Below are 13,123 nucleotides of genomic sequence, written 5' to 3' on the forward strand. Positions count from 1 at the left end.
GTATAACAAAAAATGCTTGTTTACAACTCACATGAAATATATTTTTATTATTGTAACTTTATTTTTGTGAAAATGAGTGACTAATGACAAGATAATGAAAATAATGAATTTATGAAAAGCATGCATGTTTAAGAAGGTAAATATTAAATTGCATCATGTGACGACCAATTTTTTTTTTTTTTTTGTATAAAATGGAATCACCATAGTGGCATGACGATTATACTACAAAAAGAAAAAGGCATTTATGGACCGTTTTTTCTAGACGGCACGCGGATTTCACCACATTCAATCGATTTTTTTCCCAGCCAAAATCACAGCTGTCCGATTTTTTTACCATCTCTGTAAGTTTAAAACCATCAATCTCTCTCTCTCTCTCTCTCTCTCTCTCTCTCTCTCTCTCTCTCTCTCTCTCTCTCTCTAGTTATCTCTCTTGTTCCCTTAAAAAAAAAAGCTATCTCTCTCATTCTTCTTCTTCTTCTCTCTCCGGCCGGCGACTGAAGACAGGATCAGGACGACGGGATCTCGCGACTAGAGAGAGTGGGTGCTCGGCCGAAATACAGAGAGAGATCTGGCCGGATCCTTTTCTTTTTTTCTTTTCTTTTGGGTAAGTGAAATTCTTAGGTTTGATCTACATTTTGTGTTTGTTTTGGTTTTGGATTGTGATGATTCACAGTTGAAAGAAGGGGTTGTGAAAATTTTTGGGTTTGATTTGTGAAGGATTTGTGAAAATTTTAGGGTTTGATGTGTAGCTTCATGATGTATAGGCCGGATACTTGATGGTTTTGAGAGAAAGACTGGTAAGAAAGAGCTCAAATTTCTTTTTGTTGCGTTCAACTTGTTGGTTGCGAGCTGCTTCGTACGTGTTGGAGATGCAAGTAGCAATGTTTCTAAGTGAGGGCTTAGAAAAACCAGAGCTTTTGGGAAAATCTTCTGCGATGGCAATGGCGTCTGTCGGTGGTGGCGAGGATGAGGAAGCGATCTCGTGGAAAATTAATCTAGACCCTTAATTATCATTTTAAAATTAAAACTGCAGTTTTAATTCTGGAAAGAAATAAATCGAGAAAGAAATTATTAATTCTGGACGGGTTGAGCAAAATCGTCCAGAAATAATTGTGGACGATTTTACCAAAACCGTCTAGAATTAATTCTAGACAGTTTTGCTCAAATCGTCTGGAAATAATTCTTGAATGGTTTTGGCCCAAACCGTCCAGAATCTGAATTTGCGACCCATTTTTCTAGACGATTTTTTGTCATTTCTGGATGGTTTAAATCTTGAATTTTTTGTAGTGTTAGTCATTGAGATAACATCAACCTAATACATTTGATAACATATGCATAATATATCAGAGATAAATCTGTAGCAGCAGAACTATATACATAATCTAAAAAGAGTGATTACAACATCAGAGCCATTTAACTGTATATCTATTTATGGCTAAATCAAAATATCATTTACATCAAAAGGATGGCTATATAAAATAAGTATCATATGCGACACAAGCCATATATAAAATGTCTATACAAAAGAGGGACTATCTGAGCCCGATGCACATATGACCAAATGCGAAGAGCCTCGGTCGTAGTATCCCAAATACAATATCACTGGGTCATCGTCGACATTAGCGATACCTGCAGCCAAAGCATCAACGTCTACACGGCCGTGGTGATAGCTACCTCAGCATAGGTGGACATGTGAGTCCACAAACTCAGCATTATAAAACTCACCATATTTTCATAATGAACCAACTATTTTCTTTTCTACTTTACATTTACTATAATAGCAACTATTAGTGGGAATAATTCTTTAAAAGTTTCATAGCTAATAAGGTAAACACAGGCACTTCGTATCCATGATGAATCTTACTACTTATACACTCATTTATACATATATCATATGACTAAGCCATACTCGTATACAAGTTTTTCAAACCTTTGGGAATAACAAGCATACGAGTACATCTAAGCAGATGAGTAGCATCATAACTCAGCTATGCAGAGATACGAGTATTTCCAAACCTTTAGAAAATACACGTATCTAAGCACAATTAAGCTCAACACCATATAAAACATCATATGCACTCTCGCCGTAACTATATATATATGCTCTGTTCTATTCAAACTCATAGGCATATTGGTACGTCTAGTATAAAATTCTATATGAATCATTTATGCAATCTAGATTTAACTGTATACATATATTCTGTTTCATTCAAACTCAAAGGCAAACTTGTACATCTAGCTGTGAAAACATCATAAAACATAAATCATGTCACACATCATATTATGTTTGCCACACATTTGTTTTCTTTGTTTTCTGTTGCTGATGCCGTGGGGCTTTATACCCACTAGCCTTACACTTGCTCTGACTACTATGTACCGTGGAACTTGAAGCCCTGGTCCTGTTTTTGATGTCGTGAGGCTTTATATCTATTGGTCTTACACTTGCTATGCTTATACTCATCACATCTCATACTCATCATGATCATGGTAACAAACATATATGCATCGTATAACTTTGCATGCTTCTCTATCTCTTTTCAAATACATCATGAAAACATAATTCTCAACTCATTTAAAATCATCTAAAGACATAACTTAACATAATTGGAGGTATTAAAATCAATAACAAGCATATATCATCTCAAAATATCATTGGCTCGGTTTATCATAAATCTAACGTTTCATTTCATCGTAAAAACTTCACAAAATGTAATATCTATTCTTAGTGAGTTGAATACTCACTTAGACTGCTTGACAATGGGCTATGAACAAATCCTTCTTGTAGGTCACACAATGTATCACTGTACAATACATTGTGATGACATATTATTATCAACACATAATATTTTCTAACTCTAAATTCCCACTTAACTCTTGAATTGCTCAAGAACTAAGACTCCATAATTTTCTAGGACTCCATTTGACAACCAATTAACTAATAACAATAACCCATAAGATTATCTTAGGGTTGGACACACAAATTGCTAATTTTACAACACTTAGAAAATCTAGGGTTTTGAATTTTACCTTGATATCTCACCAAAAGTGAAACCCAGTGCTTGGAGATTGTGTAGAACACTTCAAAATACACAATACCTAAAGAAAATTGAGAGATTGAACTCAAACCCTAAAAAATCTACACAAAATCTAGAGGAACTAGGGTTTTCAGAGTTACCTCAAAATGATCGGTGAAAACATATATCTTGTAGCAAAGATCACGTTTCTGGTGTCAGATTTGAGTTTAGAAGTTTCAATCTACCAAAATCTAGGGTTTATTATCAAACACTAGGAGAGACAATGGACATAAATCATTTGCGAGAAGAGAAATATGGAAGAAATGAGCTGAAAATTTGCTTCAAGCAATTTCTACCGAGGCCTGTCCAGACACGCGGTGAAAATACAAATTTCTGTCAAGCTCGTCTTGACATAAGATTTGCTCGTCTAGACACTTGCCGAGAAGTGAACCTATTACCTAACTCATCCCTAAGCCGTCCGAACACTTTAGAGGACATGGTTCTACTACTTGACCCGTCTAGACACAGAATTAGTCATTTCGGACGCACAACTCAGAAACTCATTTCTAAATGTTTCCTAAGTGTTTTTCTTCCTCATTTTACCTAATTAATCACTTAATTACTCTAATTCATTTTTTTAACACTTAATTAACATCTTAGACGTTACACATTGTATGACATGGTACACTGGTACGTGGGGGAGAACGACCTTGGGCTTACTATTATACAGGTTATCCTCTATGGTTAAAGGTTTATTGTTATGTTTGACCTCAGAACTAATGGTTGTTGTGACTAGCGTAACCATGCTTGTGTGATGGTCACTATAGATAGACTTCACTAGTGGCGTGGGCCACCCAAGGTCAGACTCGGTCAGGCTGCTAGTGATAGACGGTAGCGTACAATATTCGGAGCACTGGTATTGTATTACAGGTCTCTCGGGACAGCACCAACCCTGCTGGGAAGGAGTTAAAATCCTAGGTAGACTATATGAAATTGAACTATGACATATGATGAGTGCCAAATATTGTATATTTGGACCCTTTAATTTCCATTTGCTAAACCTTTAGCTTCGTTATTTTCTGATATTTTTGGTTAGTTTTGGTGTTTTAATGTTTTGCAGTTCATTGAGAAAAAAATAACGGTCTTTATGTGGAATTGCAAAGAAGTGGGAAAATAGGTGAAATTCTAGACTGTGCACTTGTATCCATGCAAGCACACTCGAGCGCACACTCGACTATGACGAAGCAAGCAACGCTCATGCGTTGCGCTGTAGAAGAAATGAAGAAGTCCCGACTATGCTCGAGCGCACCTAGTGTGTGATCGAGCACACTAAGGCTAACTTGGCAGCTCCGAAACCTTTGGATTTTTAGTATTTATATCTTTTCTCCTGTAAAAACACGTTGGGAGGCACCGTTGAGAGCTTATTTTGGACCTAGAGCCATTCTTGAGCTCTTTGAACGTTTTCCTTGGTAAGTCATTGATTTTAATGTTTTTAATTCAAGTTAGACTGTTATTTTTAGTTATGAGAGGCTAAAATCTTCAACTAAGGTTGAAGATAAAATTTCGCCATTGATTAACACTAACATTTGTGTTATTTTATTTATATAATTCTGATGTTTAATCAAAGTATTGTTCAAATCCAATTCAATTAAGTGATTTATTTCATTTGATTGAAAGTTGTGATGATTATTTTAGAGAAGTTGGATATTGGATGTGTTTCAACCGATGGATAAATTGAATCATTCAATTAAAATCAGATATCCATTGTGATTCGTATATCAAACGGATACAGTGGATGATTTGATTTCAATTGGGTATTCGTTGTGATTTGTTTAATGGTTGGATTCATTGAATGATTTAATATGCATTTTTAAGGAACCTTGAATAATTAATGTATAAAACTTATTTGTTTATTGGTTGTATGAGTAAAATACACGAATATGTTGTTTGATTTGGCGAGATGGATTCTAAAAACTTTAGTGTTTCCCATAAATTGTTCTTAATAAGTTTTATTTAGTTTATTATTTTGCACGACAAAACCCTAAAAATTCGGAACTAGGTTAAAATATGATTAGTTTAAATAGAAATTGATTTTTACGACGCAATTCTCTGCGGATTCGACCTCGCACTTGCATACATACATTATATTGCATATAATTCGTGCGTCCGCAAGTTCTTTAAAACTCACAACAGTAAAAATAATGTAGCTTGTTTGAACGAAAAAAAAAAAAAAAAAAAAAATGACATAAAATGCCGATTTCTTTGTAGTGTACGTAATACTGGCATGGCTACAAAGCCTACAACTCATCACGTTGCACTATACATAATCACGAAACAATCAAACTAGTAAAATTTATCGGCAAAGTGAGAAGGAATAAAACGAATATCAATTGTACCTATTAATATATCACTACAAAAAATGCTACAATTAACCGCGTGTCTACAGTAGTGGTTACTGTAGCTACGCGGCCAACTAGCCACTTGTCTTGATGACAACGTGGCAAGTTGCATATGAAAAACAAGTAGCCACGTGTAATAAATTGGCCGCGTGTAATTTTTACACGCGTCCAATTGGCAGCGTGCATCAAATAAACGTGGCCAACTACTGATTCTAATTTTCCCCCCTCTTTTTTCTTTTGCATTTCCTCGCTCAGCATCTTTTCATTTCCGCCTTTCTCTCTCTTTTTCATTTCCCCACCCCCCTTTGACTTTTCTTTTCATTTCTTTTTTCTTCCTTCTTTCCCTTATTTCTCCCCCTTTCTTTACACAGTCACTGAGAGGAAAATGGAAGAGGGAGATCAAGAGAGCTGGAGAGAGAGATTCTGAGATAGATCCGGCGAATGACGACGGAGCTGGAGTCCGGAGGGTCACGGCCCGAGAGGTTGAGCTTGTGGTCGACCAACTCTCAGAGATGGAGGAGATCCGGCCGACTCACCCTCGTCGGCCGGTTTTTGGTTTGATTTCCGTTCGGTTTTTCTTTTCCTTCTTTCCCTTTTTCCCACGCTCGCCGTTCCTTCTTCTCCTTTTTTTTTTTTTGTTCTTTTCTTCACACAGAGGGAGATGGAAGAGGGAGACCGATCGGAGATAGATCCGTGGTCGACGACAGAGCTGGAGTCCGGAGGATCACGGCCGGAGAGGTAGAGATCCAGATCTAGATCGACCGATTCTCTTGTTTGGTTTGATGATTTCCGGCGAGTGGTTGAGTGGGCGACTGGGTTTAATGGCCGGCGAATTGGTTTTTTGTTTTTTTTTGTTTTTTTTGTTTGTTTTTTTTTGTTTTTTTTTTTCTAGTTTTATTTCCGGCGACTTCTTGTTGTTTTGGTGTATTGAATTTTTTCCCATTTTGGGTTTTTGAATTTTTGGTTTGATGGGTTCGAATCCGGCGATTGGGTGATTGCCGGTCCCGGCCTAGATTTACGCCGGATTGGGAGAAGAAAAAAGAAAAAACAGAACATAAATTTCTATTATGTTTTTTCTTTTTTTCTTTTCTCTTTTTTTTTTTAAAAAAAAAAAAGAACAAAAATGTTAGTCACGTGTCTTTCATTACACGCTGCTAGAATTGTCAGAAAAATGAAATTTCAGTTAGCCACTTGGAGTGGCACGTGGCTAAATGCTACATGGCTAAATAGTCGCATATATAAAGGGACACGTGGCTAAAATTGCATTTAGTCACAACTGGATTCACTGCGTGTAATTGGCCATTGCTAAATGCACGTGGCTAGCAATTAGCCATGTGTATGACCCCATACACGTGGCTAATTGCAAGTGGCTAAAAACAAAGTTTTTTGTAGTGTATACTAATGCTTCCGAAGCTACTTCTCATGAAAGATTAATGAAATGTAACCATAATAATTAAAGAAATAGAAAGAAGAAATGAAACCCTTAAAGTTTCAAACCCTATACAGTTTTACCAAAACTAAAACCGGTTTTAATTATTATTATTTTTAAGGGAAACTTTACTTAACTCCCATAAACTTCCACCGCATTGGCAAATACTCGATCTTCTAAACTTCAAAAACTCTCAATTTAGTGTATTCATTTTTCAAATTTTTTCAATTTCACAATTCCATTAGAATTTTACATTAAATCCCAATGGAGCTAGGGGTCTCAAAACTCTCAAAATACCCATCATTTTGTTTAGGAAAAAAAAATTGCAAGAATTTATGTGTCGGTCAAGTTTTAATTGAGTTTGCAAAAATACGTATGCCTGCATCTATGGAAAAAAAAAAAATTATATATATATATTTTAACAAAATAACCGTCGTACTTGTACATTCTTAACAAAAACTTATTGGTACGAACTTTATTGAACTACGTATAAACCTAGGTGTACATGTAAAAGCTTTCGGGACAGAAAGATTCGAAGTTTGTAGTTCTTCTGGTTTTTTCGCTAGGCGATGATAGTGGAATTTCTATCGATGAACCTAAAATCCCACTTCATATGATGAGTGTGCCTTTCTGATGATCTACATGTACGTTAGTGTCAATATTTAATGAAGTACTTTAAGATGAAGATCATGTTATCTATCAATAAATATGCCATGCAAATAGTACATGACCCATATCAATAAAATAAGAAAGGGATGGTTATGTATTTTTGGTATTTAATAACTAATAAAAACAAGAGAGAGAGAAGCCCCTCTCTAGCTATCTTGAGCAAGTACTTGTGTTTCTAGAAACCATGAAGTGTTGGAAGCATATACAGATGTGATCGATACTCTAAAATTCCTGTTAGGATTGAAATTTGTGAGAGCTCTGAAGACAAAGGAGACGAATTATGAAGAAAAGAGAGCCAACAAAAATGTATGGTTAACCTATTCATCCAAAATAAAAATAAAAAAAATGTGTGGTTAACCCGGATACAGTCGTGTGGTTTGGTGAGCATTTGAACCACTCCTAGTAATACTTGTACACATTGAAAAAAGATAGCAAAGTACAGGCAGGACGGCTCTTAATTAGACTACTGTCAATTATTAAATATTAATTAACATATTTTTCATATTTAGTCATCTCAATGAAATAAGTACGTAACACCAAATTAAGGAAATTACCAAGATGTATCTTGAAAGAAGCTTCGCAACAAACTTTCCTTATGACACTAATTATTTAAAACGACAGTTAATTTGAATATTATATTATCTATTTGCAATCAATTTATGTAAATAAATTAGTCAAGGATATACAAGAAAATCTCCACTCCGGTCAGATTGAGAGGAAGTTGACGGTGGATCGATATCGATCTTAGCAAGTGGGATAGTATTATAAGCTTCGTGTTCCCATTGGAGTAGGGTTAGATTACCGGAGGGTTCGGTGGGTAGGAATGGGTGAAGGTGGTTGGACAGGATCGCTGAAAGAGAGAATTCATAGCCCAACGTACCCTCGTGTGCAGATTATTGACACAACTTTCACACCCACTTCTTTGAATTGTTTCTCAGTCAGCGCCACAGACGTTTGGTAATTCAGTAATTTCGGAATTCCACCCCACACCCCATGCAGAACAATGGCATTTTGGTAGTTTACTATGCCCATTTCCAAATTTCCATGCCCCGGCCCCATCTTTGTCAAAGTGTTAGCTGTATAATACAACATAAAAAAAGACGACCTAGCATGGCAGCTTCTCCTTCAAGTGTGAGAGTTATACAACAGTACAAAGTGAACACCATTAATACCTCGTCTCGGTGATCCTATCAAGCTTATATACTTTTAAGCATATCATATATTTATCGATCGCGTATTCTTAGCCACGAGAAAATCTGAGTCGTAGAGATGGAGGAAAGCCTCCCTCCTGGGTTCAGATTCCATCCCACTGATGAAGAACTCATTACGTATTATCTGACTCGCAAGGTTACAGATGTTGGTTTCCAAACCAAAGCCATGGCAGTTGTTGATCTCAACAAGTGTGAACCTTGGGACCTCCCAGGTAGTTAGTGTCTGATTCTTTAATTTCTGCCCTCCTTAATTTCCATCTATTTTATCATACTATTGTTGTTTTCATTCAGAAGATGGATTGGATTTAGGCCCTTTATGCTAATCATCCCAAAACTGAAGAGCAATTGCTCAAACTGATTGTATGGGAGGTTAAAACTAGGATTCTCTCTAAAGGTAATAAAGAAAATATTATCCTTATAGAATTTGGGGTTTAGATGAAATATTAGTTAGGTTGTTCTTATAATTGGTTGTCTTTTGCTTTAACTCTGCTAAGATTTCTTTGTAATTGGATTGATAATGAAAATTACTCATTCACACAAAAAAAAAAAAAAAAAAAAAAAATGAATTTAGGTCGTTCATGTGTTCAGTCTTCCTGTCATAAATATCATTAATTACTTTGTAAAATTTTGATAGTCCTTATCATTTTACTCACTGGGTAATTGAATTTTCAGAATGTCTTTTTCGAAAAATAGTTTTGCCAATATGAACAATGAAGAAAAGTTTGGAATGGGGAAAGTTGACACATACTCTTTCCCAAAAAAAAACAAAAAACGAAGGTTCTTTTCCCTTCTCTTAATCATGACAATTTGTTTTTCCTTTTCTTTTTTTTTTTTTTTTCTTTTTTTTAAGCTTCTTAATAACCGAAACGATTTCTTAATGATAAATATTGATGTACACGAGATGGTTTTACAAAAAAAAAAAAGAAAAAAAAAAGCCATATATGATATAATCTGTAGCTTTCTGGTGATCTACATGTCTAATTGGCATATTTTTAATTTCTAGGTCAAATTGCCAGTGTTGACATTTTAATTATTTGAATAACTATTTCTTTTTTCTTAATTTTTTCCAGCTAAGATATATACTGATCAAGATAGAATAACGCTAGCTCCACGTTTTCTCGAATGAATTTAAACTATTTTCTTAACGTGAATGAATTCTTTCAGGAAGTACGTACTAATTAATCAGTGTAATTAATTAAGCATTATATGTGTTCAAATATATATGATTCTGGTAGAATTTGTATAAAAATTATTTGTAATTTCTTTTATGGATGGAAAGAAGAAGTACTGATGGATGTTAAATGAATATTAATTTGTGGTATAGGCAAGGCTTCCATGGGAGAAAAAGAATGGTATTTTTTCAGCTTGAGAGACCGAAAATACCCAACAGGACTTCGGACCAATCGAGCCACTGAAGCAGGCTATTGGAAAACCACAGGGAAGGACAAGGAAATATTTCGCGCTGGAGTCCTTGTTGGTATGAAGAAAACCCTAGTATTTTACAAGGGAAGAGCTCCTAGGGGTGAGAAAAGCAACTGGGTTATGCATGAATACAGGCTAGAAAGCAATCATCCTTTCAAATCCACCAAGGTAATTAACCAAAAGCACAACACTTGCCCTCCTCTCATGAATTCTTAATTTGGTAATTTTTTTATGGATTTTTTTAGGGTTTTTTTACTTTTTTCTTTTTTTTTGGTGGTTAAATCACCACTTATTATTCCAAAAGCTTAAGATTCAAATACACTCTTAATAAGTGAGGCTCAATGCATGGAATATTTAACTGAAATAGCTCTGATACCATATTAAATCGATCACCATTTACCCTAAAAGTTGAAACTGATAAAAATGAATGAATTTAATCATTTTATTAATCTGTGAACACTTTTTCAGGAGGAATGGGTAGTCTGTAGAATCTTCCAAAAGAGCGCAGTGAAAAAACCACAACAGGCGCCATCCTCGCAGCCATGTCTTGATCATGAGTCTCCATGTGACACAAACTCAATAGCAAATGAATTCGGAGACATTGAATTACCAAATTTAAACAGCATTGCAAATTCATCCACCGGGTTCTGTAATATTATATCACCACAAGGTTACAACAGTGATATTAATAACAAAGTTAACATGAACAACATGAACTTGAACATGAATTGGGGAGCTCCATCACTCTCATGGCCTTCTAGTTTGCTAAGCTCTGGTCTTTCAGTGAATTCCCTACTTCTCAAGGCATTACAGCTGAGAAGTTATCAGCCAAGAGAAGCTACAAGTACAGACTACTCGTACATGCCACAAGGGTTTTCTCATTTTGGAAATGATTTAACGGCAAATTTGCAACCATCTTCCTCTAAAGTATTAGAATCTGCACAACAGCAACAGGCGGAGCAACCATTCAATATGGACTCCATTTGGTGAAGCAATTACCTGAAGTATGAGAACTAACTTCTTATTAAACGTCTCTTCTGTGTAAACCATATGACTGGAAACTCTTACATTGTTGTCACAAGATAATTATGTGCAACCAATATACGTTGTACCTTTGTTCAGTTGGTTTTATTAGATGTTCAAGTAGGGAAACTTGCTCGTGGTTCTGTTTATGTTCAATTAAGTTGGTGTAGTTCAATGTCAAGTAGGGGAAACTCCAGAGTCCTTTGTTGTTAATTATGTTCCACTTAGAACCGTCCTGTCTATACCTCGCACTGTTGATGAATAAATATCTAAAAGGGAAAGCCTTTTTGGGCACGTTACCCCTCTCTCTCTCTCTCTCTCTACTGTCACAAACAAGCTTACTTAAAATTTAAGCAATGTGTGTCACATGGAAATTGCAAACTACTTCATCAAATAATTCTGACACGTAACATGGGAACATCGCCGTCCAAGAAGTATTCTAAAGTTCATTATTTTAGACATGTAAATGGCAAATCCTCATTTGAGTTGTTCCTCAATTGTAATTTAAAGCGATACAGTAATCACATATGGGATATAATTAGAACTAGCATTAAGCAGGTACAAAGAAAAATACCAATTATATATGTTAGGGAGAGAAATGCCGTAGGGGACACTACAAAAAATCGGGTCTTCTGAGACATCTTTTTTTTTTTGTCCTTTTTGGGCATAAAAACAACACAAGTTAATTGTTTTAAGTCTTTTCTTTGGAGTCGATAGAAAACAACTTAACATATAGCGTTTGGACTCTGGGTTAAACTCATTTTATTGTTCAAACGACTTCAATTAGAGTCTTTTTTTGTTAAAACGACTCAAATCATTTGGAGTTGTTTTGTACTGAAAACAACTCCAACAACTTGGAGTCGTTTTAAATGCAATACGACTCCAAAATATATATATATATATATATATATATTCATTATTTTTTTTTTTTTTCATTTTTTGGTAATAGCTGATATAGTAAGAATATTGTTTACATATTCATACACTCATAAACAATCAGTATGGCTTGATGTACACCAAGCCATAAACAAAACAATAACAATTAAGACGACGTATCAACGTAATATCACTCAACCCCAAACATTTATAATACAAACTCCAAAACTTTCAAAGTAATTCCAAACATAATATATAAGTTACCTACAATCACAAACCGATCAAGTCCAACCGATAAAACCATATAAACAGTGTTTACATCATTTACAAACTTCGATATTCCACCTACATACATTCAAAAGAATACTAATAATGTATGTCACGACTACCAACATAACTTCATATCCTACGTACATAGTCACTCATGCGGATCATCATCCTGGGATGAGGGTGTGGCACCTACATTAGTGATTCGGATGACATGTGTTACGCAACTATATATGGGAAACTAGTAATGATATATGTAACATTTTCAACCGTATAATAATAATAAAAAATAAAATCATACTTTGTTAATTAGCTAATCATGTTGGGAGCTAACCTGGTTGATTGGCTATTGAAGATCCCGCCCTCAAGACAGTAGGTGACTCAGTGTCTTGAGCAGCCAAAGTGTTGCCCGCTGTTGCATTGGAGGAAACACTTTCAATAATCCTCTTCAAATCTGCTATCATTTGATCCTGTGATGCCATCAATTCATTAGTGATTCTCTTCTCTTCCTACAGTTCATTCAGTTGCACCTTCATTGAACTCATTTCAGAGACATATGCAGGGTCCTGGGACTTGCATTACACTGATATAGATGAGCGATACGTGGATCTAACTGGTAGTGGCTCAAACCCCATTCCACAGACACAGCCCGAGTATTCTGGTCTATCCATTGCCCTTACAAAGGCATTATCATCGGCCCATAGTATGGAACCTATGGAGATACCGGGTTTCTTCATGCACTATCCTCAGCGATGAGCTCCTTAAGCTTGTTCTGACATATATTAACTGTGTTAATTATTAAACACCTATTTC

At 35.4% G+C, this 13,123-nt stretch overlaps 1 protein-coding gene across 1 annotated transcript; it reads left to right on the plus strand.

The window, feature by feature from the left end:
- Positions 1 to 8,627: 8,627 nt before the first annotated feature.
- LOC133866451 (NAC domain-containing protein 92) lies at positions 8,628 to 11,461 on the plus strand. Its single transcript, XM_062302982.1, has 3 exons — positions 8,628 to 8,934; positions 10,047 to 10,312; positions 10,613 to 11,461. Exons 1-3 carry the CDS (start codon positions 8,781 to 8,783, stop codon positions 11,132 to 11,134), a joined length of 942 nt encoding a protein of 313 aa, XP_062158966.1. The 5' UTR covers positions 8,628 to 8,780; the 3' UTR covers positions 11,135 to 11,461.
- Positions 11,462 to 13,123: the final 1,662 nt, after the last annotated feature.

Source organism: Alnus glutinosa, chromosome 4, assembly GCF_958979055.1.
Source record: "Alnus glutinosa chromosome 4, dhAlnGlut1.1, whole genome shotgun sequence".
NCBI classification, from domain to species: domain Eukaryota; kingdom Viridiplantae; phylum Streptophyta; class Magnoliopsida; order Fagales; family Betulaceae; genus Alnus; species Alnus glutinosa.

Bases quoted from the DNA above. Each gene is read 5' to 3' on its own strand.
- LOC133866451 (XM_062302982.1), top strand. From the start codon at position 8,781: ATGGAGGAAAGCCTCCCTCCTGGGTTCAGATTCCATCCCACTGATGAA. The intron at 8,935-10,046 runs GTAGTTAGTGTC...TTTGTGGTATAG, and splicing joins TGAACCTTGGGACCTCCCAG to GCAAGGCTTCCATGGGAGAA. The intron at 10,313-10,612 runs GTAATTAACCAA...ACACTTTTTCAG, and splicing joins ATCCTTTCAAATCCACCAAG to GAGGAATGGGTAGTCTGTAG.